This window comes from Erythrolamprus reginae, chromosome 2 (genome assembly GCF_031021105.1).
Source record: "Erythrolamprus reginae isolate rEryReg1 chromosome 2, rEryReg1.hap1, whole genome shotgun sequence".
NCBI classification, from domain to species: Eukaryota; Metazoa; Chordata; class Lepidosauria; order Squamata; family Dipsadidae; genus Erythrolamprus; species Erythrolamprus reginae.
In genome coordinates, this window is record NC_091951.1 from 165,969,241 (window position 1) to 165,997,237 (window position 27,997).

Here is a 27,997-nt window from a genome sequence, read left to right on the forward strand (position 1 = left end):
AGCAGTCTGATTAGCACAAGAAAATAAAATTCTGCCTGTACCTCCCAGCAGTTTGCCTCCTTGCAGCTTTATTTTCACTTTCAGTTTAGCAGGTGGCTTGCCTGCCTGCAGCTTCTATCAGCTGAGGGTTGGGAAGCTGACAAATAGTTGCTTGGCTTAACAGTCTCTGTTCTGTTTGCTGCAAGGAGGTAAATTGCTGGGAGGCAGAGGCCAAAGGGCAGAGATGACAGGCTGGGGCTACATTCGGTGTATAAGATGCACCCAAGTTTTTAACCTATTTTGAGGAGTAAAAAGATGTGCCTTATACTCCAAAATATGGTAATCTTCTTTTTGTGATCATTATATACTTTGAACGGAAGAAGAATAAATAAAATGACCTGACTACAAAAATCTGTGCTTGAGCTAAGCAAAACTGGGGAAGGGAATAAAAGTAAAGAGCTACATTGTGGAGTGTAAGCCTATATATTATTTTCTATTCATAAATGTTCCAAAACGTAAATCCCATTAGGAAGTAGAAGAGCAATCTGGATGGATGGGTGGATGGATTCAGCCCTTTTTAAAAATACCTATTACTGTACATTTATAACCAACTTTTCTTCTTAGGATTACCAGATCACATGCTTTCAGTCACCACTCATTTTATATTGAGAATAACTATCCAATAAAATAGATTATTAAGAATCTACTCAGGGAGCTCAGTAGAAAAGTGGAAATTGAAACTTTGACCTATGTATGAACTACTACACCACACTAGTTAAAGAGAACTGAACTAATAATATCCTATTATTATCATTTCAGTAAAGTGTGCTTATAATAACTTCTAAATGTTTCTGGCCTATTAATTAGAATCATCATCTGAAAACAATGGTGTATCTACAGGTGCTGATGGGAGACTTTTCTTCAGCTGATAATAATGAAGATGATTCCATGAGGTTTGTGGGGTACTGTCCACAGACAAACCCACTTTGGCCTGAAATTACATTACAGGAACATTTTGAAATATATGGTGCCATCAAAGGAATGAGCGAAAGTGACTTGAAAGAAGTCATAAAATGGTAAGACATTGCTAATGAGAAAAAAAATTCATTAATATATGCTAATGATTCATTAATAGATTAATGCATTCATTAGCATGTATTGACATCATGGTGTCAACAGCCCAACCTTGATTTTTTTGGACCATTGACACCATAATTTGTTGTTAAAACTGGTTGTAGGGAAATTTCTGAACTAATCAGTATGTTAAAAATATCCTAGCATATGCTGAGTATATAGATCTGTCATTTATTTATTTTCATATTGCTAAACTGTCAATATCCCTCAAACAGAGGCTCTGTGTGGTATACAATGCAATATAAATGATAAATAAAACAATATATTAAAATTAAATTAGGATTAAACATTTTAAAATTATACAATTAAACATCAAAAGAGAAAATTCTAAGATGGCCATTAAACGTTGGTTTTTAAGGTGCGGTGGGGGGGGACTAGCCCATAGTTGTCCTCTGCCCCCCATGCAAAGCTACAGAACCAAGATTTGATCCCTTTGTGAAAGGCCAAGAGATTGGAAGCCATATTGCTTTTTAAAAAATACATTGCTTACAAGTATAATACCCTTTCAAGACAGAAAGTTGAGTGAAGTTTTTTTTTCCCTTAGCATCTCCAGTGCGCTTGACTTTAAGGAGCAGCTACAGAAAAAAGTAAAGAAACTTGGAGCAGGAATCAAACGAAAGGTTTGGTTTTCTTCTGAAATAGTTAACCTTCTACTTCATGCTATGGTGAAAAACAAATAATGGCATAAATATTTGACTATATAAGCAGAGAAAAATGTTCCTTCCCTTAACCTTTCATCACGACTATTAGGTATTGTAAGATAGTATCTTAAATATCTTTCTGACTGGAGGAATAGAACTAAAACTGTAATCAGGTCATTTAATTGCTATTTCCTCCTTTAAATGTGCTCTGTTACATAAAATGAAATTTGACATTTCTTTGAAAATAGGGGATGTAGAGAATCTCCTTGAAAGTTTCTAAAGATTTGACTTCATTCGCTCATCCTGAAGTGATTTTTTTATTTGATTGGCTTGGCCTTACCTAAAGTAAATAACTATCATTGATGTGTTCTCCCCACCCTGGTCTCTTTTTTTTAGTTATGTTTTGCCTTAAGTATGCTGGGTAGTCCCCACATTACTCTGTTAGATGAACCATCTACTGGTATGGACCCAAAAGCAAAACAGCACATGTGGTAAGTGTCTCCAAAGGACACAGAAAATATATTTAATGTGAAATCGCAACCATTTATTTATTTTCAATATATCCATCCTATTGCTTAGCTGGTCAGAATGGACAGTGGTTCACAAAAGATCATCTATGTAGCCTTTAAAAGGCATTTTACTCTTAGTAAAAAAAATAACTTAGGCACAACAAATTTGGCAAAAAGACAATGCTCATAATAAAAACAAAAACAAACATATTAGAAAGTTGCGATCCCAAGAAGCAGAAAAAAGGTTCTTTCTGTTCTCTCCCCATATGCCTTTATGTAGACATCTGGTCTAACAGAACTTATGAAGACTTTGCATTTCAAAACATTTTCAAAGATGTTAGCCATGAACAATATACAGTGATAGAAACTTCTCTTACTTAAGGTTTGTGTCAACTCCTTGCTTTCTTCAAGGTTTCTGTTTGCTCTTTGAAGGTATAAAATTAATTGCAAGTGAAACTGACTGTGCTAGTAATTCTGCAAGAGTGCTGCCAGGGATGGCTTTACTTCACTCACACATTATATTTCATTTTTTAAAAAGAAGGAATGGAGAGAGAATGCAGTAGTGCCAGATTGACTGGGTGGCACCCAAATTCTGATCAGGGAAGACAACAGAATATAAGGAGGGATCGTTGCTTAATAACGATCCCTTGTTCCGGCTCCGTGAGCTCAACCCAGAATACTGGTGATGAGTGTAAATCTGGCCCTGGGCTCAGGTTGCTGCTACTCAATGCCAGGTCGGTGGTAAATAAAGCTCTCCTCATCCGGGATTTGATCCTGGATGAGGAGGCCGACCTGGCATGTGTAACTGAAACCTGGCTGGGCCCAGAGGGAGGAGTTCCTCTCTCTGAAATTTGCCCAGCCGGGTTTCAGATATGGCATCAACCTCGACCCCGGGGAAGGGGGGGAGGAGTGGCTATTATAGCCAGGGAGAGCCTTTGCCTGCGTAGACTCGTTGCTCCAGAGATTGCGGGTTGTGAGTCCCTCCTGGTGAAGTTGGACTTAGGGGTTCAGGTGGGCTTGTTTCTCACGTACCTGCCTCCCAGCTGCGTGGCACAAGCCCTGCCTGTGCTGCTCGAGGAGGTAGCCGGGCTGGCGGTGGGGTTCCCTAGACTTATTGTCTTGGGAGACCTCAACCTGCCGTCGCTCGGCGAATCCTCTGGATTGGCACAGGAGTTCATGGCCACCATGACAGCCATGGACCTGACCCAAGTAGTTCAGGGTCCGACTCATGAGGGGGGGCACTCACCCGACATGGTATTCCTCTCTGAGCAACTGAGTAATGGTCTGAGACTAAGGGGCTTAGAAGTGTTGCCTTTGTCATGGTCAGATCATTTTCTACTGCGGCTTGACTTCCTGGCTCCAATCCTCCCCCGCAGGGAGGCGGAACCAATTAAGATGTTCCGCCCCAGACGCCTGATGGATCCAGAAGGCTTTCAGAAGGCGCTTGGGGTTCTTCCAGATACACTCGTCCGCAGTCCGGCAGAGTCTCTGGCTGAGGCCTGGAACAAGGCGGCAGCGGAGGCCCTTGACCGTATTGCGCCGTTGCGACCTCTCCGTGGCGCTAGACCCCGTAGAGCTCCATGGTTCAACGAGGAGCTCCGGGAGTTGAAGCGCCAGAAGAGACGTCTAGAGAAGCGATGGAGGAAGAGTAAGTCCGAATCCGATCGAACACTTGTAAGAGCTTTTATTAAGACTTACAAAGTGGCGCTCAAGGCGGCAAGATGCGCGTATCATTCCGCCTTGATTGCATCAGCGGAATCCCGCCCGGCCGCTCTGTTTAGGGTGACCCGCTCCCTTCTTAATCAGGGGGGAGTTGGGGAGCCCTTACAGAGTAGTGCCGAGGACTTTAACACGTTTTTCGCTGATAAAATCGCTCGGATCCGGGCCGATCTCGACTCCAATTGTAAAACAGAGTCGACTGACAACGAGTCAGTCGAGGTGACTGGGGCTAAACGTCTTTGTCCATCTGTCTGGGAGGAGTTTGACTTGGTGACACCTGATGAAGTGGACAAGGCCATTGGAGCTGTGAGTTCTGCCACCTGTTCACTGGATCCGTGTCCCTCTTGGTTGGTTTCGTCCAGCCGAGAGGTGACACGGAGCTGGGCCCAGGAGATTACCAACGCTTCCTTGGGGAGGGGAGTCTTTCCAACACTCTATAAAGAAGCGCTCGTGCGCCCCCTCCTCAAGAAGCCTTCCCTGGACCCAGCCGTACTCAATAACTACCGTCCAGTCTCCAACCTTCCCTTCATGGGGAAGGTTGTCGAGAAGGTGGTGGCACTCCAGCTCCAGCGGTCCTTGGAAGAAGCCGATTATCTAGGTCCCCAGCAGTCGGGTTTCAGGCCCGGATACAGCACGGAAACTGCTTTGGTCGCGTTGATGGATGATCTCTGGCGGGCCCGGGACAGGGGCTTGTCCTCTGTCCTGGTGCTTCTTGACCTCTCAGCGGCTTTCGATACCATCGACCATGGTATCCTTCTGCGCCGGCTGGAGGGGTTGGGAGTGGGAGGCACTGTTCTCCAGTGGTTCTCCTCCTACCTCTCCGGTCGGTCGCAGTCGGTGTTAGTGGGGGGTCAGAGGTCGACCTCTAGGTTTCTCCCTTGTGGGGTGCCTCAGGGGTCGGTCCTCTCCCCCCTGCTATTTAACATCTACATGAAACCGCTGGGTGAGATCATCCAAGGGCATGGGGTGAGGTATCATCAATATGCCGATGATACCCAGTTATACATCTCCACCCCATGTCCAGTCAACGAAGCAGCGGAAGTGATGTGCCGGTGCCTGGAGGCTGTTGGGGCCTGGATGGGTGTCAACAAACTCAAACTCAATCCAGACAAGACGGAGTGGCTGTGGGTCTTGCCTCCCAAGGACAATTCCATCTGTCCGTCCATCACCCTGGGGGGAGAAACATTGACCCCCTCAGAGAGGGTTCGCAACTTGGGCGTCCTCCTCGATCCACAGCTCACATTAGAGAAACATCTTTCAGCTGTGGCGAGGGGGGCGTTTGCCCAGGTTCGCCTGGTGCATCAGTTGCGACCCTATTTGGACCGGGAGTCACTGCTCACAGTCACTCATGCCCTTATCACCTCGAGGCTCGACTACTGTAACGCTCTCTACATGGGGCTACCTTTGAAAAATGTTCGGAAACTTCAGATCGTGCAGAATGCAGCTGCGAGAGCAATCATGGGCTTTCCCAAATATGCCCATGTTACACCAACACTCCGCAGTCTGCATTGGTTGCCGATCAGTTTCCGGTCAGAATTCAAAGTGTTGGTTATGACCTATAAAGCCCTTCATGGCACCGGACCAGACTATCTCAGGAACCGCCTTCTGCCGCACGAATCCCAGCGGCCAGTTAGGTCCCACAGAGTGGGTCTTCTCCGGGTCCCGTCAACGAAACAATGCCACTTGGCGGGACCCAGGAGAAGAGCCTTCTCTGTGGCGGCCCCGGCCCTCTGGAACCAACTCCCCCCAGAGATTAGAATTGCCCCTACCCTCCTTGCCTTTCGTAAGCTACTCAAAACCCACCTCTGCCGCCAGGCATGGGGGAATTAAGACCTCTTCTCCCCCTAGGCTGATACAACTGTATGTATGGTATGTTTGTACGTATGTTGGTTTTATACATTAGGGGGTTTTAAGTTAGTTTTTAGTATTGGATTTTTACTGTATATTGTTTATGACTGTTGTTAGCCGCCCCGAGTTTTCGGAGAGGGGCGGCATATAAATCCAATAAATGAAATGAAATGAAATGAAATAAATCTCTGACAGGTGATAAAGGGAGCTTTTCTTCATTCTACATAGATGATCTGGTGGATTCACTACTCGAAGAGAATCTGTTCTCTAACCCTGAAATAAAAAATGGCAACATCAGCAACATTTAAAACAGAAGCATCTTTTTCTTCATTTTCAGCTGGGAAGTCTGGAAAAATAACATTTTTATTATGACATACAATACAGTGTAGGACTTATTGCTGCAGAGGTTGTACAAGAATAATCCACAAATTTCACGATTTTTGGTATAACTTCCATTTATTCAAATGCTGCTACCATCCTGGCTCCCCTTTCCCAGTTACCATTTGCCTCCTTAATCATTTTTATCTTACTGTCCAGCTTAATAATTTTGGGGAATCTTAGATTGCAGAGGACTTCATTCAATTTCATGGATTCATGCTGGATCATGGTTTTTAAAGGATCACAAGGCAGCATTTATTTAAAGGGAGCTGCTATATTTCCCCCCTGAAAAGTATTGCAGCCTAAGAATATTATACCCATCAGCTATTTTAGGCTCAGTAATAAGTTTTCAAAAAGCAAAAGATGGCTAGGGACACTAATGTTAGATGGGCTCATGTTACCTCATTCAATGAGTTCTTTTTAATGGCTATAGTTCAGGCTCAAGTTGAAGGATAAAATTTAGTAGATTGCTTTTTAAAAGCAATAACTTAGGTCTGGGAGTTAAGAGTACATCTCATAATTGAGAATAAGTGGGATAAAATATTGAGAAGACAGCAACAGATTGCAAATGTCATCTCTGCAAATAAATTGAAGAAACAGTGGATCATCAAATTAGCTGTTGCAAGAATATTGCACACATTGTCTACAAACAATGGCATGACAAAATAGCAATTATGGTGCATTGAAATATCTGTAAGTAGTACCTTTGCCTGCAAGAGAGAACTGGTGAGACTGCAAAATAGACAAAGTAATGGAAAATGAAGAAGCTAAAGTGCTCTGGGACTTTATAATTCAAAAAGGCAAGCACTCATCACAAAGTACCCCAGATGTAACAGTTGTTGCGATGAAAAAAGGCTTGATAGTAGAAGTTGCAGCAGAACAAAAGAACTGGCAAAAATCACAAAATGCAAAGATCTTCAGTTAGAAATTAAAGCAAAGAAAGCAAAGGTAGAATCAATAGTAATAGGTGCCTTGGGTGCAATTCCAAAACAGCTAGATCAGCATTGACAAAATCACGACCAGTTAGTTGCAAAAGGCAGCTTTACTTAGAACAACTTACATCCTACGTCTGATATCCCTAACACTATCAGCCAAGATCTACCTATCCCAGGTCCTTAGGAAGGGCTTGATGTGTGGATAAAATGACAAATCAAGTCTAAACATTTGGCTGACTATGCAACTAGTCAGGATAATCAGCATGAGATGCGGATGTATTCACCTTTTAAAAAATAAAATTTTATTAAATTTTGAAAGCATTAAAAGTAAACTAAAAGGAAGAAAAAAAATAAAGACAAAAAAGCAAGAAAAATATGCAAGAAAAAGAAAAAAAGGCTTTCAACTTTCTTTGGTACATATATAAATAAAAATACATGTAACTCTCACTCTAAAATTAGTCTATATTAATTCTATAATTTTGTATAATTCTAATAAATTCCAAAATAAAAATTCGGTTCTTTATGACTATTTTCTCACAAAAAGTCCAAAAATGGCTTTATTAAAACCTTATCACTATCTCTTAAAATACAATATCTTCATTCCGTTCCTCATTCCATTTTCTATAAACTGAAATCTTCAGCTTGCCTCTTTAATTAGCAAAGTTCTAGCAAAAAGTAGAAGAAATAACTAATAATATAAATATATATCAACCCAGGAATTATGGTGCATCCTGACCTGGCCATCTAATGCTTCAATTATGGGAAGTGCATTATCTCTTGATTAGCTTTGAAGTGCAATTCAAGGTGCTAGCTATTATCTTTAAGGACCCACTTGGCTCATGGCCTAAATTTCTCTGAAGCTGCCAGGTTTAATTTACCTGCCTGATACAGTCAGAGAAGGCTTTCTGAATATCTTTGTGCTGATAATATTATCAGCAGAGACCCCATTATCAAGTTTTCTCAATGACAGTTTTTATATTTCTGTATGCCACCTTGAGTCATCATGTGCAAACAATTTTAAATTTCTAAATAAATAGTCCCCTCTCCCTTGTGGAACTGTTGTGGAACTCCCTGTTTGGGGGAAAGCTCCCAATTAATCTTCTGAAGAGTCATAAAAAACCTTTTTATTAGAGTTTCTTGGAGAGGCGTATTGGGAAACTACCAGCCAGAACAGAGATTGAGCCTTGAGACGGGGGACGGTTTCCCTTAAGAGTCAGGAGAGATTCTTGGATAGCAGGGTATCAAACTCAAGGCCTGTGATGCTTAGATCTGGTCCACAGAGCCATACTGGAAACTGTGGAGGACTGGCCTGTGGTGACTCTGCCAGTGAAAATGGACCTTGGGACCCCGTTTTCTCTGGCAGAGCATTCGGTCCACCACAGACATCTCTGACATGAGTGACGTTGAGCTGGCCACACCCACCCTGGCTACACCCACTCCAGCCCCCTGAGGTCAAACATAATCCTGAGACGGTTTTCAATGAAATCGAGTTGGACACCCCTGTTGTATAGGTACAATCAGTGGTGGAATAGCCTTGTTCTGTGAGACTCCTCCCACCCACCCGGGACACCTCTGCGCTTGTGAGCCAGTAGACAGTTTGAAAACCCATTATTGGGTACAATATGATAATTAGCTTGAATCCTTCACATGTAGCTAGGATTGCTTGCACCTAACAAAGTGAGTTCTATCTCTGAATTGTGACATAATTACTTGGTTATGTTTAATTGTTAAATGTTTTCTTTTTAAATTGGCTTTAGTTCTTTTTTTTATTTCCTGAAAGCTGCTCAGAGCTTTTTGGAATGAAGGAACATAGAAACCAAATTAATAAATAATACTCCATGCCATAGCCATCATTTATTTATATTGGAAGAGTTGAAGAGCAAAGAGCATTTCCAGACTTTAAACTTACACTTTCAAGGGATGAGCAATGTTATCTAAAATAGATGGAACCTTATTATTTTATTTTCTTAACAGCAGAAGTTTCATTTTATCCAGATTTAGTTCCCACTTGTTCTTCTTTAGCTGCGGGTTTAGTAGATTTTTTTACGCTAATCAGATTGGGCGTTGTATTAGACTGATATAAAGAAGAGTTGGCTTAGCAAGACTAATTTTTTCTGAGTATCTATTTTGTTTGATAGGAAAGCCATCCGAGCAGCCTTTAAAAGTAAAAAGAGAGCAGCTATTCTGACTACTCATTACATGGAAGAAGCAGAAGCTGTGTGTGATCGAGTGGCTATTTTGGTGTCTGGAAAATTGAGGTATCTTCATTTGGGGACAAAATAAAGCTAAATTTATAATTAACACCAATTTAAGGATTTTAATATCAAATCTATTTTTTCCTGCTTCCTTCCTGCCCCGAACATCTGATAGGTGCATTGGTACAGTTCAACACCTCAAGACTAAATTTGGCAAAGGATATTTCTTAGAAATGAAATTCAAAGAAGTTCCAGATTTACAGATGAAGGAACAGCTCCAGAGGGCAGTTTTGCATATCTTTCCCAATGGAAGACCCCAGGAAAGGTAAAAGGCTGTTGTTACAAGTCAAATGGCTATTAATCAATTCTTTCTCATACTAGAGCTGTTTCATTCCACTGAGGCATTAGGATTAAAGAGAATAATGGATGGAGCATGCCTGATTATAGTAGTGCTTGATTTATTCTAGGGCCTTCTCACTGGCTAATCTGATCTGTGTCAGCTAGGTAAAATCTTGATTTCTAAGTTTCAATCAATTAAATAATAATAATAGAGATGCAATTTGAAAGGCCCCAGCTTCTAGTTCTGATTCAACAGTTAATGTATGAAATGAAATTTATTCTATGGACAATTGTTTTTTGTTAAAAAACAATTGGATGCTTAATAGTAATTTTAAAATAGATCCTTTTCCTATTAAAAGATGACAGTAACTTAACACCAAGTTACACAATACTGACTGCGCAACAATTATGATATATATTGTATGTATGTGCAAAATATTCCATCTCTAAAGATAGAATATTTAGGAATTCTGGATATGTATATTAATGTATGGACCATGCATGATCCAGCTGAAACATGGTCTGTTGACAATATGGCCCTGAAACAAACTGGTTTTGTGTCCAAAGGAAGAATAGTATGTTTTTAAAATTAAAGAGCATTTTTTCTCCAAAGACAAAATGTCTTTCATATAATCCAGATTGAGTATTTATTGTAATTTTTAGTATATACAATAGAAAATTATATCTAATAGAATCTTAATAATAAATGTTGACATCTGTATAATATTATACAAATATATTTATTTGTTTTAGAATTTTTATGTGCAGGTTTAATATTACAGGATAATCTTATTGATAGGATTTCATTGTAGTTTTTAAATTTCTCATTCTTTTACCCAGTCTTTTCACTAAGGCTAAAATAATGGCTGGCATCTGTATGTACCTGTACCACAGGATTAAGAGGGCTCCTTTTGCAGTTCCATTCCTCATTGTCTGTGACTCTTCAGTTTCCTATTTGCAATGCTTTTTGCTTAAGTATCTACGTTCTAAGCTCCTTTTGTAGTATTTTGATGGTTAGGTCTCAAATTACATCTTCAGATTTCTTGTTAACTTTTTGATTGTCTATTTACTTTGAAAAGGTTTATAGAAAGTTTCATCGCAACTGCAACTTGGAGATGGGCTGTTTCTAAATGTGATGATAAAAATGAATATTTGTTTTTGTAAATTTGAAATCCAAATAGCTTAGTCTTAATTTTGTTTAGGCTATGATGGGACAGAGAATAAGTAAGCTTCAGAAAGACTTTCAATATCCTTCAGTCTCTTGTCAGTTTCTTGACCTGGTGTCCTTCAGGTGGCTGCCAATATGCCAGAAAAGCACCTGGAAAGAGCTTCTTCCAACCAGGTGCATCCTCTGTGAGAGACAAAGCAAGCTTTGTTTCAAGCTGTCATTCATTTTTCAAATCATGACTTCTCCCCAGTTTACCCCCTTGTTTTGTTATTAGCATCATCCACCACTCTGAACTACAGAGTGTACAGTCTCCTAGTTCTTCTCTTTCTTGTAAAGACTTGGGACATTTTCTTATTTTGGCACACCTATAAATTTTGCCCATTAGTACATTTTCCAGTGGGGTTTGATTGTTCTTCCAATATTGAATATACAGAGATCCCTCGATTTTCGCGATCTCGATCTTCGCGAAACGCTATATCGCGATTTTTCCCACCCGATGACGTCACTCTCTTCCTTCCTTTCTCATCTTTCTTTCTCTCTCTCTTTCTCTATGTTGCTTCTTCCTCTCTCACACTCTCTTCCTCCCTCTCTCATCTCTTTCTTTCCTTCTCTCTGTTTCTCTATCTCTCCCCCTCTTGCTCTCGAGCGGCCGCCTAGCAGCTGATCTGCTCGGCAGCGCAGCAGCAGCGAGGAGCCGAAGATCCGGGTTTCCCCTTTCCGTGGGCAGCGATCTTCGGCTCCTTGCTGCTAGGCGGCCGAAGGAACCTTCCCTGGGTCTTCCCCGCCGCCCACGGAAAGGGGAAACCCGGATCTTCGGCTCCTCGCTGCAGCCGCGCGCCCCTCGCCTTAGCCTCGCCCGGCGGGCGAAGGAGGGCGCAGCTCCGGCCACTCGCCTCGGAGCCGGTCGGCCTCGCTGGCCGCTTGCAGCTGAGCCTCGGCAGGGGAAGAGGCGGTGGCGCCGCGGCGAGCGAAGGCGAGGGGCGCGCGGGGAGCTGCCGGAAAGGAGGCGGGCGAAGGAGGGCGCAGCTCCAGCCGCTCGCCTTGGAGCCGGTCGGCCGTGCGCCCCTTGCCTTCACCTCGCCGCTGCACCCTCCTTCACCCGCCCTTTTTGACTGCCCATCCGCCCCACGGCCTCTCCCCTCTTCAAAACAAAAAACCCCCCCGCTGAGCCGGAGGGAACTCCTGACGTTCGGGCAGCAAAAAGAAGCGCAGGGCAGCCCCCGCTGAAAGCGCGCAGAGCCGGCGACACACAGGAGCGGGAGAACCGCGCGCGCGCACACACACCGGAGAGCCACGCGAGAGAGCCCCGTTTCCTCAGAGCGGCGTTGCCTTCAGCGCCGCATCACCCGGCAAGGTTCTTCCCAAAGCCGCCGAAAGGGGGAAAAAACAGCCCCAAAAACCCCCAGGCCGCCTTGGCATCGCCACCTAGCCGGCCGCGCACGGACCCTCCCTTCAGTCCTCGCCTGAGAGAGCCACGAACGGCACTCCCGGCGAAGGGTGGCGGTTTTTCCAGTCCGCGGCAATTCCCCTCAGCACGCTGCCGGATCCAGCGGGGGAGGGGGGGAAGCGAAGGCGCGGCAATGGGCAAGGGCTGCCAGTGAGCCTTCTCCGTCCCTTTCCTGCTGCACCGGACCGGCTCCGACTTTTCTTGGCTGCTGCCCACGCCCGGCTCTCTTGGCAGGCAGAAGCAACAAGTCCGCCGACAGCCTGCGTGTATAATTTTAAACACCTATTCTAGGAATTTTCAAATAATTTTACTTTTTGATTTCATACCATATTTTTATAAGAGTATTTCTAATTAGATGCTGATTGAAATTTGAATGTAATTTAGTTCCATTGTTCCATAAATAAGCACGCCAGCCCATCTGGAGATCGTAGCCCTCCAATACCAATAATCTTTTGTTTGATAAATTTATCCACTCCTTAATCCACATCGGGGATGCTGCTTTATAATAGAGTTTCCAGTCACGAAGACCAAGGACCCAGATTGTTGGGGGCAATAAGCTAATTCTGCAAAACTACTTAGAGAGGGCTGTAAAAGCACTATGAAGCGGTATACAGTAATCCCTCACTACTTCATGGTTCATCTTTTGCGGATTCGCTACTTCATGGGTTTTCAAAGGGGGTTTAAATCCATTGAACATTTTAAATCCATTAAAAATTCATACCATTTTCTACAGTACTATTGTACTCTATTAAAGAAACTGGTAGGATATCACATGTAGTTCCAGCTGAGAAACATAGAATGACTGTTTAATGCAAAGGGTGGGTTTTAAAAGTCCAAATACTCGTTAAATGTATAAAAAAACTATCTTTCCTCTACTTCATGGAAATTCATTTTTCACGGGTGGTCTTGGAACATATTCCCGGCGAAAAATGAGGGATTACTGTATAAGTCTAAATGCTATTGTTATGCGCTTTGTAATATTCCAATATATTTAAAACGATTCTTGTATTGTTTTTTGTTCTGCCGGCATGTCTCAACCGCCCATAATTACAGGGTAATTAGTCCAGAAAGACACACACCACATGATAGAAGGAAAACCCAAAGGTCTTTATCAACAGAAAAACAGAAACAGCTCCCTTTTTAAATGTCAAAGAGATTTTCTGGTACACACAAAGTACAGGTTAAATGCAATCCAAATTCTCACCCAATAACTGGGAAATTGAGTCCAATTCTAAAGTCCAGAAAGTCCACACACAATCTTGAACAGCAAAAACCACGATCTTGATGAAACTATGAATCAGATAAACTGCCATGAGGCTAAAACAGCAGGCTGCTTTTTTGTCTGTAGCACTAATTACAACAGCCCCACCCAACCACAAGTGGCCTCATTTATCTCCTGTAATAATCCTTCAGTTGTTGTCTCCTATGCATCACTCTACGCATGCGTGGATGTGTCATAAATTGTTGTTCAGAATCCAGGAATGATAAGGATGATTGATCTCCTCCTGAGCTGTCTGCCAAACTCCCCTCTTCCAAGTCACCCCCACCTTCTTCGTCTTCCGAGGAAACTTCACTCCCTGACTCTGTCAGCAATAAAACAGGCCTATGACATGTTGATGTTTCCCCTGCATCCACCTCCACATTCCTTGGGGCAGAAGCTGGGCCAGAGCCAACCACAACAGTTTTTTATCTGCCACATTGGTAAGAATCCATTTTGATCCAAATTAATAATTTTATTTAATTTTTAAAAATTCTTTCTGCCATGATTGTCATAAAGATTTTGTAATCGGCATTCAACAACGAAATTGGCCTGTAGTTTTGAATTTGGTTTTCCTCGGCATCTTCTTTCATGATCGTAAATTTATATGTCTCCCTCCACGTATTTGGTATCCTGGCGCCTGTAAGTGCATTGTTAGATATTCTAGTAAAATATTCTTGAGTACATTACCCATTTTTAAATAAAATTTCCCTGGTGATTTGTTATATTGTTTCTTTAATGCATTTTGAATTTCTTGTAATGTAATCTCCCTATTTAACATTTCCTTATCAATATCCTCTCTCTTTGGCATATTTACTTCCTTTAAGTAATTGGTTATTTTACCTATATTTATTGGGTCCTGTCTATATACCATTCCCTATAGTATTCTGTGGCTATTTCTTTTATTTTTCCTCTGAATGTTGTACTTTTCTTGTTATATCTACTAATTGATGTATTGCTCTATTATCTTTTTTTCTTTTTAATTTTATAAGCCAGCCATCTACTAGGCTTATTTGCTGTTTCAAAAAAATGTTCGTTTAACTAATCTAATGTCTTTAATATATTCCTGTTCTATTAAATCTACATTATGTTTGTCTTCCATTAGTAATTTATATATATTGTCATATTTTGGTTCTTTTTGTAACTTGTATTCCAACTGCTTAATATCTTTTAACTTTTTGTTGTAATCTTGCCATTTATTTTTATTTTTATTTGCCATATAGGCAATTGTTATTCCCCTTGTGTATGCTTTTAGTGTATCCCATACCTTTTGTATAGTCATTGGTTGCTTCTTCTCATTCATAAATAAATGTATTTCCTTGGTTATTGTACTTATATACTCTTCTTCTTGCAATAATTTTGTGTTTAACATCCATCTCCTTGTTCCTCTCTCCCTTCCTCTCCATACTACTATTAAGGGATTATGGTCTGCCCATATATTTGCGACTGATTTAAAAAAACCTGTTTTTGCACATTTTTTGGTTTGTTCAGACCATATTTATTCCAGAGAAGGATTGATATGAAATTGAGTGAAATGTATATTGTTTGCTTCTAGGATGTAATAGCTGCCACATATCTATCAAATTTAGTTCTTCTATCATAGCACTAATGGAATCTGGTAATGTGTTTCCCCCCCCTTTTTTTCCCCTGGCTGTGTAATCTTTCTTGGGATCGATTATACCATTGTAATGGTATATAATTATTATTTTTATAATATTATATATATATATATATATATATATACACACACACACACACATATAATTATATATTTTTATAATTAATTGATAGTAATTTCTCATGTATCTGTTGATACAACTTTTTTTGTTTTTCTATTGGGTATATATATGTTCATTTTCTCATCCTAATTCTACCTCTACCATTATATATCTCCATATAGGGTCCACCTTTATTTCTTTGGACTTAATCTCCTTTTATACATTATTACTACACCTTTCTCTCCTACCCCCAATGATTCATATAGCTGTTCTAGTTTTTGATATTCTGAATATTTTTTTTGTTTGTTTACAGATTATTTCTACTTTTTGTTTGACCAGTTTCAAAAATATTTCCTTCTTTTTGTGCATTATTTAATATGAGTTTGGTTTCCTTTTGCATTTCCCATTAGTTTTAATTTAATCTTTTTCTAGTTATTTATTTGGGTGCTTCAGCTGCCCTTTGCATTCTTGTTTTAACCCTTTCTACTTGTATTTAACTCTTCAGTCTCTTTGATTTCCACACTCTTGTCATCGTCTTCTATCTCCTATCCTTCCTCTCGACTTGTCAACTACAGTTTTCCCCCACTTTCCATTTCTTCCTCTATGCCAACAAGTTGGTCATATATTTCTTGCGCCCTCTCCAAGGTATCCACCTTTACTTTCCTTCCTTCCAGACTAATTATCATCTCCTCTGGGATGATCCATCTGAACAAGATATTTTTTTGTATTTAGTATGGTTGTCAGGGTTCTGTAATCTCTCCTGAGTTCCCTCATCCTTCTTGGGACTTGTTTCAAAATATTTATCTCTCTCTCCTTGTATGTCGAAGCCCCCCCCCTCGTGTGGCTGCATATATGTTGTCTCTAGTCTTTCTTCTGGCAAACTAAATGGCAGGTGGTGGCGCCTACCATGATTAGTTTGTATTTTAAAGACCTCGTCTTTCATTTATGAATTCATTTTTGCTTTACTGTAAGATCTCTGCCACCAACCCTGCCATTACTTCTCCCAAATCTTCTTCCTTATTCTCAGAAATATTCTGGAACTTCACGAAGTAAGAGGACTATTCATCTCTAAATGGATTAGCGAAGTTTCTATTTCCTTATTGGATTCCATCATTTTTTGATCCACCTTCTCAATTTTTTTTTCATTCTATTCAGTTTCTCTCTCCCCCCCCCCAAATATTTATTCATTGCTCTTTTTTTTTTTATTGGCAGCCTGTATTGTCTCCATTTTGGTATTTATTTTATCTGATTTTAACTCTCTGTGTAATCATTTTTATAGTTTGAGCTTAGTTTCCTGAACAATATTTAATGTACTGTACTATTCATATTTTGTATCATGGATGTTCCCTTCTCGGTTGTTAGCATTTTATCTATTTGTCTTTGGGTAGCTGGTGAAGGTAGACCTGTAGTAACTTGTGACTGGTACTAGTTTCTTTCTGCCCCTTGTAGACATGTTTAAGCTACTTGTCATCTCTTTTAGTATCAAGAATTGTTCTAAGATTCTATAAATCCCATTCCAGATTACCATGTGATTTCTTTATATTTTGTTATGTTAATTTATCGCTAAAGTTCATTCAATATGTTCTTGATATAGTTCTCAAAAATATATTAGGTAAAGACTATTATCTGAATTTTTTGTATGCTTATAAATATATAGATATATAAATACAACTATAAGTAATACAATAAATAATATAAAATATAAATATTAATTTGTATATAGTATTATAAATATTTTTACATGTTACTTAAATGGTCTTTCAATATTTTACTAATCTATCTGTGTGGTCTAAACACTCTAAATATAATTGTGTCCAATATATAATCAGTGTATAATTTATAAATTTCAATCAGTACAAATCAATAATCTATACACTTCAATTAATAAGAATTGTTAATTGCTTAATAAGTTTATAATATACAGTTTTAGTTCAATTTTAGTTCATTAATTATAAAATCTATTATAGAATTACACATTCAATACTACTAATAAGTGCTATTTAATATATATACCCTAGATAAATTTGTTATTATTCCTTACTATGAGAAGAAAAGGAAAAAAGGGGAATATTTATCTAGGATGGAACCCTTAGGAGAGAAAGGGTATACTCTTATAATCTAAAAAGTAGGGGAGAGTAGTAATAGTTCTTTTCATAATGATACCAATAGATATTATACAAGCGTCAGTTGTCCAATTTGTTTTTCTTTTTTTGAAGTCACAATCTCTTCGGGTTCTACAATCGGGGTACTGCTTCTCATGCACGGCAATAGAATTCTTCCTTTCCAAGACTGCAAAGTCATCCACCAACAAAGCCATATTATTGTTTACTCCGATGTCTAGACTATTGTCCTGTGCTCGATTTTCAAACACCAGTAAGAAATGATCTGGCAAAAAAGGAAAGTACTATTCCAAATCTACCATAGTAATCCTGTTTGGCTTTCTTCTCTTTTGTATTTCTCCGCGAAGTTTTGTCCATGTCTCTCTGCTCAACTTTGTCTTCTCTGCTCAACCTTGTCTTCTCTGAGCACCTTAGTTTCCTCTTCCCTATGGTCGAGTCTCCTTCTCACCTGTATCCACGATCCTGTGAAAATCAAATGTGGAGTTTCGGTTGTAGTCTGTAGCAATCGCTTGCTTCCTTTTCTTTACATGGTGCACTGTAGCTTCAAGCCCACCATGCTTCAAGGTGCAGGAACAGATGCTTTTGTCTCCGATCAGGAGGGTACTCTTCGCCCCAGTGGGCTAACGCCTTCGCCCCGCTGTTGCCCAGTATGTATCTCTTGTATGTTGTCATGTCCACAATGTTCTACAAACAATTTGCACCTCGAACTCTGTTGGTCTCCTTCCTCAATCCTTTTTCTTGTACATGTATCTGATTTTCTGCCTCTTATTCTAACCTGTTTTCTGTCTTGCTGAACTTTTCTTTAAACACAAGTAGTTTTTCAAACTTTAAAACATGTTCTTCTTTGCCCTTTATTGGAGAATTCTTCCTTGGTTTCTTTTTTTTCCTTCAGATTACTGGACTCGGTTTCTGTTTCCTTTTTCTGATCTGAGGTTTCTGAGAGTATCCTCCCATAATTGATTCTTTATTGTCTTCTAATGACATTTCCAATCCATAACTATCAGGATTTCAGCCAGGAACTCAACTAAGAAAACACTTTGTCAAATACTGAATGATATTTCAGTGCTAAATTCTTAACATTTTATTGTTATTGCCAGTTGTTTTTGGACCTGATGGCACTATTTGACAGTCTCAACCACTGAATATTTAATTATGGTTCCTGAGCATCATTAGAGAATAGTTTTGTTAGTGCTTGCTATGGTGTTTTTTGATACTCTTTGCTATGGTGATATTTTTTGATACTCTTACATTACTGCAAGTCTTTTGGCAGATGTTCCTCATTGTGTCTCAGATCTTTGTCTAGCATAGTTCCATTCCCAATTATCTGAATCATTTCCACTTTTCTCATGTTCTGCTGTACCAAAAGGCTCTACTTATTTGAACCAACACCCAGTACTAAAATCATTGGTACTTATATTTGGAGCTCTCTGGTCACAAATTTATTAATATCTATCTTATTTTCCCCTGGAATCCTTTTTACTCCTTATTTCCTTTGCACCAAACCATCCTATAGTTTCTCCCTCCAGAATTGTAGTCTGACTTCTTTCAGGATCCTGGCCTTGCAATTCTGTAATCAGCTCTCCCTATCTCTTTTTCTCTCTTAAAGTTTATTGGCCTTTCAAAGGAGTTGAAACAGCAAAGGCTTGCTCCTGGTTCGGTGAACTGGTAGCGGCAGAGGCGGGAGACTCCACCCACCTGCCTGGGACTCGGGTGGGCTGCTGCCCAGACAGGGGGGGGGGACCCAATGGGGTAGCAAAAATGGAGCTGCACCCCAAAGCACCCAATTTGCACTGAAAGATGTTGAAAGAAAATGCAGGGTGTCCTGCATAAGCCTCGCCCACAGTGTGGTAGTAAAAATTTTGGAAGCACTTCACTGCTGGGACACTTATGTGTATGCATCATGTGCGCATACAAGCACATACAAATCAGTAGCAACAGGTTTTAGAACCCACTACTGAATAGAAAAGCTTTTTTTATATGGCTGTTAGTTTGTCTTCCATCCTACTAATTAATCTTGGCAATTTTACATTAATTCTGGTTTTATGCAGTGTATATGCTCAATTGTATCAGAGTGCATTGTTTCTAAACATGTTTAGTTTGTCTCTGTGATTAACGTTTATTTACTGGTTTGGCTAATGTTATGAATGTACAGTATGGAATTCTGTAATCAGAAGTCTTTCTGACTTATACTATATCTCAGTAAATGTATCCAATAAGTATTATTCATAAATGGATAAAGCAAAGGAAACAATTGTATTTATCAGTAATGTCCTTAAGCAAGGTCAATATTCTCAAAATGGTGAGCATGACTGAATGACAGTTTTTGTATGTGTACAATTTACAGTGCATATTAAAAGAGGGCAGGGTTTCACTTGTTGGTTGCCTCTATCATTTTGACATCATTGACCTTCCTGTACAATCTTGGTGTCTGAGGAAATATCGGATGACATTGCATTAAAATACTTAAACTATTATTACTCAAACTACTTGTTTTAGAATATACTTCCTTTCTTTTATTTGTTGCAGTTTTAGCTCAATTTCATCATACAAAATCCCAAAGGAAGATGTCCACTCACTTGCCCTGTCTTTTTCCAAACTTGAGGAAGGTAACAGAATACTAAGTGAATTGATAATCTTAAAATGTCTGTCTGTTAATCTTTTCATGTTCTTAATAATCTATCCTCCTCATTTTACAATCTCATGTCATGATTTCATCCATTTCTGTTCAGTCAGATACATTTAATATATATCAAGCTATTGTAATGAATGAAGTTTTAACTATTTTCGATTCAGTCTCATAAAGTGTTTGGAAGCATGAACATATACATACATACAGTGTATTGAAGAACATATCTGCAATACACTGAAGCAATTGTATCTGCAGGATTGTGCAGCAGCTGCACAGAGCAACCAGCTGATCCAGTTATTTTTAATATATTGCAGGCAGATGTGTGTTCATGTTCCTAGTCACATTATGGTGATTAAATTCAAAAGACTGCATATCCTAATTTCCAGCCTTCTGACTGGCTTTCAGGTTGTGTAGAGAAGTTAGTTGAATAATAGAACTGTTACAGAGGTGTGTGTTTTGAGAAGAGAACATTCTTTTTTTTTAACCTGTAAACAATGTTTGACTAAGTACATCCATGAATGAAAACCAGTTCCACACTAATACACTACTGCTGATTCTCTCCCCCTTTTCAAAATCACAAATAAGACTTTGAAGAGGAAAAAACATCCAAACATGTAGTTTCTTCTATTAATAGAAATCACTTCCACTGAGAAAAGCATTCCAACAGATTAACTAAGAGTGCACATAAAAGTTGATTAGGTCTCAATGCAGATATAATTTTAGTAGTTTTGTAAATCATCATGTGCTTGGGCTTTTGGAATGATGTAGCTGTTCAATGGTTTTGGCATCAGATGGAATTGGGTTTTTTGTAAAGTATCTTAATATCAAATATTTTGATACCTATCTTTCAATGACAATTAACAGTTTTTATTTTTTTTAAACAGCAAAACATGCCTTTAATATTGAAGAGTACAGCTTTTCTCAAGCAACCCTTGAACAGGTAACTCAGACAGACCTTTCCAAATAATTGTACTGTATTATACTTACTAATGCTTATATACATACATTTTCTAATTCTGTTTAAAACCAACAATAATTGAAACGACACTCACTCATCCATAGTTTCTGAATTTCTGATTTTACTCACTTAATTCATAAGTAAACTTGACTCTCATCTCTGCACCAGATATGAATTATAGTCACAAGTTCATTATTTTATATCATATTCTTGCTTTACATCCCAAGTCAAAATTTTCTATATGTCATTATCACTAATACTGACCTCTACCATCTACTATGGCTTTGATCAACGATTTTAGATAATTTGTTGTATTAAAATGATTGTATTATTTGTAGGTTTTTGTGGAACTTGCCAAAGAGCAAGAAGAAGAAGAGAGTTTTGGAACATTAAATAGCATGCTTTGGTGGGAACGAACTCAAGGAGAAAGAGTTATTTTCTGATATATTCCATGGTGCAGACTTCACCTTCAACATTCTTCAGGTTTTTTAAAGGATTATTTTTATTATTTGAAATTACTTTAGTCTCCCAGAGTGTTCATTTATTATGTATTAGAAAATGATTACTAGTAATTAGGAGTACAAATAATATTGATTCTCAACATCTAAAAATGCAAAATTGACACTATTCTCTTTATTTATCTTACATACAGTACCACCAGTGTTTGTCGTTGGTAAACGTTTCTTATAATTAGTCAATATATATGCTTCTGTTGTAGAACATGATATTCTGAATTTTTATCACCCATGATCTAACTAATTTCCATATTATTGGTGGAAAATTCTGAAAAATCTGATTATAAAACTATGATGCATATTTTATTTTAGAATCTTACTTTCAAAATAACTTTTTATTAACTAGAATGCTGAGAATGGTCTGTATGGTTAAACTTTAGTAGAATTTGAATAAAAAATTTCCTTTGAATATGAAATATTCTAATTGATCTTCAGTATTTACTCTGTAAATAGTGAATATATTAATAATATACACAATAGGACTGGGATGCAAGTGTAAGATCAATATCTTTTGCAAAATTACAGCTATGTGATCTCAGAACCACTGAACTATATACAGTGATACCTTGTCTAACGAACTTAATTGGTTCCGGGAGGAGGTTCGTAAGATGAAAAGTTCGTAAGACAAATCAATTTTTCCCATAGGAAACAATGGAAAACCAATTAATGCGTGCAAGCCCCCCCCCCCAAAACCCCCCTGCAAAAACGGTGCTCTGCTGGGCACTGCCGCCCAGGCGCTTCTCATCACTCTCCCGAATCTGAAAAGTTCAGGTTCAGGTGAACACCGAGAAGCACCGCCGCCTGGCTGTCACCTTCTGAAACAGGGGCGCTTCTCGGCAAAAGTTCATGTTCAGGAGAACGCTGAGAAGGGCCGCCGCCCAGCTGTCACCTTCTCAGAAGAGCTGTGGAGCTTTCGGCCGGTCGGGAGGCTCAAACGGAGGTGGGGAATCCCAATAGGGAATTCTAGGGGCGGAGCTTTGACATCACGGAGACGTCCTTCCTGGAGTCCCTGTTTCGGCCGGCCATATACAGCATCACTATCAGATGGATTCATAACTGGCTGATCAACCGCACTCAATGTGTAGTCCTCAATGGTACTGCATTTATGTGGAGGGAGTTATGCAGGGGTTATCCCAAGGTTCTGTTTTAGGCCCAGTATTCTTCAATATATTCATCAGTTACCGTATTTTTTGGAATATAAGTTATACCTTTTTCCTCCCTAAAAGAGGCTATAAATTTGGGTGTGTCTTATACTCTGAACATAGCTTTTTCAAAGCTTATTTTTCCAGCCCTAACGAAGTGCTAATGATCTTGCCAGCTTCATACTCCTTCCAAAGCCGTTTTTTTCCTGCCCTAAGTCTTTGCAGGCTTGTTTTCATTCCCACTCCCTCTGAAAAAGGCTTTTTCAGCCCTAACCAGATGATAAAATAATGTACTGAAGCTGAACAGATTAAGGATGCTAGCCAGATGAATACCTGGTAGATAGACTTCTTCCCCTTATTTTCCTCCCCTAAAAGTAAGTTGTGTCTTATACTCCGGTGCGTCTTATACTCTGAAAAATACAGTATTTGGACAAGGGAATAGATGGGTAACTCATCAAATTTGCAAATGACACCAAACTAGCAGGAATAACCAACGCTATGGAAGGTGGGCTTAAGACACAGAAGGATCCTGACAGATTTGAACATTAGGTGCTATCTAACAAAATAAAATTCAGTAGTGAAAAAGTAAGATTCTACATTTAGGCAAGAAAAACAAAATGCACAGGTACAGTATATGTGGTACCTTGCTTAATAATGGTGATTGTGAGAGGGATCTTGGAGTCCTAGATATTAAATGAGAGCCAGCAATATGCTGCAGCTGCCAAAAACCCCAACACAGTTCTAGGCTGCCTAAACAAGGATAGAATCAAGATCACACAAAGTGTTAATGCCACTTTATAATGCCTAGGTAAGACCACACTTGGAATACTGCATCCAATTTTGATCACTACAATGTAAAAAAGATGTTGAGACTGGAAACTGCAGAAAAGAGCAACAAAGGTGATTAGGGGACTTAATTGCTTAATTGCTGCTGCAATTCCTAAATGTTTTGCCATCAAGTTTTTAAAATTCTCAATCTAACCTGTAGCTTTGATGTATCATGGTGGTTGCTAGAGCAATTTTTAATTCAATTCACATTGATCTGATCCTATCCCTTCATTCTTGTATCCCTTTGTCCTTTTCAGGCATTGAAGAATTAAGTTGGGTTTCATCCCTTGGAAACTTGACATTGGGATTGACAACCTTCCTTCTTCCTGGGACTGTTCACTGCTATATTTGCTCAGTCAAAAAGTGGTTGGAGATTTCTGCATTTCCTATCAGAAGACAGGATTTATTTGGCTTTCAAGAGACTTCCCAACATTGAACTCAATAGTTTTTTTTCTGAGGTGTGGGCAAGTCAATGCAGCACCTCTATTTTTTAATTAGTTGAGCAGTAGCCACTTTGTTTGTAGTCTTGTATTCCAGTAGACTTGAAGAAATTAATTTATGTATCACGTGGTTTCATTCCTGTTTGACTTAGTTCATAATTTCTGGCATGTTTTGACTCATGCTTGAGCATGAGAGACTCATGCTCTTTCCTCAGAATGGGTATCAAAGTTGCACTCTTTGTTCCATCGCTGTCAAAGGACTCATTCCAGGCACCACCCAAACAGTTTTTTTCTCACAGATGGAAAAGATTGTTTAATACACAACTTGGAGCCTTGCCACAATGATGGCTGCAGATGAACATTTTAGCCCAGGAGTTTGTACAGTACTTCTAAAGCTAGGATTATTAAGCATTAAGGCTGTTCATAGCAGTTTTTCTGTCTTCTGAGCCAGTCACTTTGTATTTTCCACAGGAAAGGGATTATCCATTATCTTGATGGTCCCTCATTCTAAGCATTCTTAATTTTACTGCAAGAGGGAAATAACAATCTACCCCCCCTTGTTCCCAATTTTCCAGAGACGCACCACTGTATTTCTTAAATGTAACACAAGCACTGAAGATAATCCTTTGCTTCCCTCAGATCTTCACAAGGTCTTTTCCGTTCATTAACATTGGCACAAGGGATGGTTAGACCTGCTTCAAAAACCTCCTTTGCATGGTAGCACAAAACATACTTTTCAGAGAATTTGTAGCCCTTGCCCTCATCTTTCATATTCAGTTTTATTTATATCCCAATTACTTCTATGTGAATGTCAAAATTGTTCTGATTTTAAAACATATTCAGTTTGTTGTACAAAATCCTAATAGTTAGAATAACATATTAGACACTCATATCTATAAGTGGTAAAGTACTGTAGTATTGTTGCTGCTATTATGTTAAAGTGCCTTGCTGGAACTTTGTTGCTTGTAATAAAGCATTCTAAAATGTTCTGTTTATTGTTCCGATATAAGAATATGAATAATTTATTTGTATAGTAGTATAAGCATTGAAACATTTCACTGAATCTTCCTTCTGCTGCAGGTAGACTGTTTTGAGTTTCACCACTACACATTCTCCATGACTTATTTTACAGGTAGTCTTGACTGTGACACTACACTGCACTTTACATGGAACTATCCTTGAAAATTGCCAAAACATTGCAGTTGGTAATGCCAAATTGTTTTTTCCTGCTTTCTGAGCACAGCATAAAGTAGTGCTGCTGTATTTTCTCCCATGCCTCTGGAAGGAGAGTCCAGCATGGGATTTAGCTCAAGTCTTATTGGTAGGGACTGAGTTTTAAATTAATATAATTAACATATTAAGTAAGTACCGCCCCCTTGCTGCCCCAGTACCTCAGTTTAAAAAAACTCAGCCTACGATAGGGACTATGAGTTTTTTTACTCCTGAGGGAGTAGGTTTAGGAAATGTTAATTTAATGAATTATTTTTGTAATAAATATAATAATGAATGTATTGCCTTTTTAATGTTGTTTTTTATGTCTTCACAGGTTTTCATCCTTTAGGGGTTTCTGCCCTCCGCGAGCAGCACCCCCAACGTTCTCCTCATGGGGCCTCTTCTCCCCGCGAGTACTGCCCTGAAGAGGAAGGTTGAGCCGGAGATCCCTGACCTCCGTGGCCATATCTGGCTCGTTCACCCCAAGTGGGAGGGCTCCGCCCCCTACCCACTTAAGGGGGCAGCGGAAAGGCTTGGTGGCTGAGCCTGGAATTAACGGCAGCTGCGCTTCCCAGCTGATGCCGGAGAAGCGTTCGAAGCGCCTCACAGCTGATAGCTGTTAATTGCCTAAAGCGCTCTCAGCCGAAGCCGCAGAAAGAGAGCGAGCGGCTGCAGGAAACACAAGCGGCGAGCGGGGAATTCCCCAGGCTTCTTGACAGTCGCAAGTCACGGCGCCTAAACGGCTGTGCACGCCGCCGCTGAGGGGAACTTCACCCCCCCCGAGGGCGGCAGTTGGTAGCGCCCGCCATTCCCCCCCCTCAATTGACGCAGGGGAGGGATTTCCCGCTTGAATTTTGGCGCAATTTGGCGAGGCGCCAGCAGCCAGGCTGCTAATCTGCCTGGCAACACGCCTCATTGGCTGAACTACTCACATGGGTGAGCAACTGTCATCAGCTACTGCTGTCATTTCTGTGTGGATTCAAGGCTCCGTTTAATGTTTCTGGTGTGATCAAAGTCTACTGTTTGTGAGTAAACGCTGCCCCATTGCTCTACTAAGGATGGCTGACCAGCAGGTGGATCAGGGAGGGGAGCAACTCCAGTCTGCTCCGGCACCCCCCAAGGGCAAAGAAAGGACTTCCTCTAAGTCCAAGGCCAAGTCCTCCCAAACAACCTCCTCTTTGAAGGAAGCTGAGAGGAAAATAAGGGCATTAGAACAACGCTTAGATGCAGCATTGGCCTCTCCAGCTTCAGGGGTTCTGCATATACCCCCATTCCAGCCGCTTCCAACAGCAGGGACACTGGCATTGGGAGCTCTGGGTTCTGCTACAGAGAGGGACTGGTCTCCAGACTGTCAGGCTTTCCCATGCCCAACTCCACCATTGCCCTCACCTCATGCCAGACCAGAGAGACCTGCTTCAGTCAACCAGGCTTCCTATGGGCCTTCTGCTGCAACCCAGCCAACTGGGGCCCCTTCTGCATCTTTCACACCTACAGCTGCAGGGCTTAGATCCCAAGCTGATGTCTGGCAGACCTTCCCTCCATCCCTGCAGGACATTATTGCTAACGTTTATGCGCAGGGAATGGTTGTTGGAGCCCAACGTGTGACACCTCCATTGCCAGAGCCATACCAGCCCAGGGATCTTTGGTCAGCACCACCGCCCCCGCCTGGGCTAGATTCACTTGCGGGAGACACCGGGCTTCTGGAAGAGGACAGTGAACATGGGAACAATGAACTGTCTGATGACGAGTATGCCTTTCCAGAGCAGCTAGCTCCCGCGGGGCTGTTTAAGCCAACATTATTTAGGGTGCTCTTGCACAAGGTGAAACAAGCCTTGGATGTGCCAGGTGCGGCTGCACCTACTGATGCAGGGGATGGTCTTAGGACTTCTGCTTCCCTGTGTAAGGAACAACCAAGGGAGTCCGAGAACGTACCTGCGATGGAGATATTCTTAGAAAACATCAAGCGCACCTGGCAGCACCCAGCAGCGGCGCAAGGCCCCTCCAATGTGGAGCGTCGTTTCTATACATTTGACGACGAGATGGAGAACTTACTGCAGTTCCGGCCAGTGGATAAGCCGGTAGCCACACTGATGTCCAATGCCGTCTTCCCTTCTGAGACTGCGGATAGTCTCAAGCCTGATGAGAGACGGGCCGAAACTCTCCTGAAAAAGGCCCATCAGATGGCAGCGTGGGCCCTACGAGCCGCATCTACTGCATCCATCTTCAATAGGGCATCCATCATGTGGATCCAGGAGGTACAGGCTAGGATGGGGCCTGAGGATTCTCGTCTAAAACAGGATCTAAACAAGCTCCTGGCGGCGGCCGAATTCTCCGCAGATGCCACCTTGCACGCGGCGAAGTTTTCCGCAAGGGGCATGGCTTCCACTATTTCTTCTCGGCGCCTCCTTTGGCTTCGACATTGGCAGGCGGATGCCAAGTCGAAATGGCGCCTGTCATCTGCCCCTTTCCAGGGCACAAAATTGTTCGGGGAGGTGTTGGAATCCGTCCTTGTGGAGGACAAGGACAAGAGGAAGATCCTCCCCAGATCCTCTACACGTCAGGATCGCAATAACACCCCGTACCGACGCCGGCAGCCCTTTCGATGGGACCCAGCCTCCGGAACCACCCAGGCCTCCAGACCGTATTCACAAGGTCAATATGGTCAGTCCTATTCGTACCGGGGTGATAGGACCTACTTCCAAGGCCGGGGCAGAGGGTACCAGCAGGCGAGACGTCCCTTTCAGGGTTCCAAATCAACGAGGTTTCCGTGGAGCCAAGTGACTCCATAGGGCAGGTCCCTTTGGGGGGGAAACTCCAAAGGTTTTGTACCGCCTGGAGGACCACATCCTCCGACGCTTGTGTCTTGGACACAGTGACCCGGGGCC

At 40.8% G+C, this 27,997-nt stretch overlaps 1 protein-coding gene across 2 annotated transcripts in view; it reads left to right on the forward strand.

The window, feature by feature from the left end:
* LOC139161316 (cholesterol transporter ABCA5-like) overlaps nucleotides 1–24,906 on the forward strand; it is a 95,027-nt gene extending 70,121 nt beyond the window's left edge. For both annotated transcript variants that reach the window (XM_070740279.1, XM_070740280.1), the window contains 9 exons: nucleotides 880–1,055; nucleotides 1,658–1,733; nucleotides 2,151–2,245; nucleotides 9,282–9,401; nucleotides 9,514–9,663; nucleotides 19,915–19,994; nucleotides 20,902–20,957; nucleotides 21,314–21,458; nucleotides 23,718–24,906. In XM_070740279.1, the coding sequence (XP_070596380.1) occupies nucleotides 880–1,055; nucleotides 1,658–1,733; nucleotides 2,151–2,245; nucleotides 9,282–9,401; nucleotides 9,514–9,663; nucleotides 19,915–19,994; nucleotides 20,902–20,957; nucleotides 21,314–21,418 (858 nt within the window). In that variant the 3' untranslated portion in view covers nucleotides 21,419–21,458; nucleotides 23,718–24,906. The remainder of the gene's footprint in view (nucleotides 1–879; nucleotides 1,056–1,657; nucleotides 1,734–2,150; nucleotides 2,246–9,281; nucleotides 9,402–9,513; nucleotides 9,664–19,914; nucleotides 19,995–20,901; nucleotides 20,958–21,313; nucleotides 21,459–23,717) is intronic.
* The last annotated feature ends 3,091 nt before the right edge of the window (nucleotides 24,907–27,997 follow it).